The 488-nt window shown below is 46.3% G+C and overlaps 1 protein-coding gene across 1 annotated transcript in view; it reads right to left on the reverse strand.

Moving 5' to 3' along the window:
- Window positions 1–6: 6 nt before the first annotated feature.
- LOC118333404 (protein FAM171A2) overlaps window positions 7–488 on the reverse strand; it is a 12,341-nt gene continuing 11,859 nt past the window's right edge. The window contains 1 exon segment of the mRNA XM_035669014.1: window positions 7–488. This exon segment is cut by the window's right edge and continues 1 nt beyond it. Coding sequence (XP_035524907.1) covers window positions 376–488 — 113 coding nt within the window. The 3' untranslated portion in view covers window positions 7–375.

Raw genomic sequence — 488 nt, forward strand, 5'->3', positions numbered from 1 at the left:
ATATTTTGCTCTATAAAATGGCTATTTCCACAGTATATGCGATGGCTCAGACGATGGTTCAGTGGTGTGAAAGGTGACAGAATTCACAACAAACTGGGAAGGTTTCATTATACAACAGATCATCTCAGTGGAAACCAGAAGGATTAAGTGACAGTGAGACTACGAGAGTCATCAGAAAGTGCAAAAAGCACCTCACCAGGAACACAAAGGCCAGACAACAACCTGAAAATGGACCAGTGAAGCGTGGTTGTGCTTATCGCGATCTCTCTAGGTGAAAACATCACTCTTCTTCCATGTTTGATGTGGAAAGATTCCCCCTTAGATCCCCAAAAAGATTGTTAAAAGGTCAAAGTGTTCACCAAGTTCAAAAGAGGCTCACTTCCTGGGGTGGAAGACCATCAGAGGCCGGTCTTCGATCTTCTGCCAGGGGCTCTTCTTGTTCTCGTCTTTGTCGTCGGGGTCGTCCTCGGGGCTCGTCATGGAGTCGC

Source organism: Morone saxatilis, unplaced genomic scaffold, assembly GCF_004916995.1.
Source record: "Morone saxatilis isolate NCDOM2014 unplaced genomic scaffold, NCSU_SB_2.0 Contig1, whole genome shotgun sequence".
Classification (NCBI taxonomy): Eukaryota; Metazoa; Chordata; class Actinopteri; family Moronidae; genus Morone; species Morone saxatilis.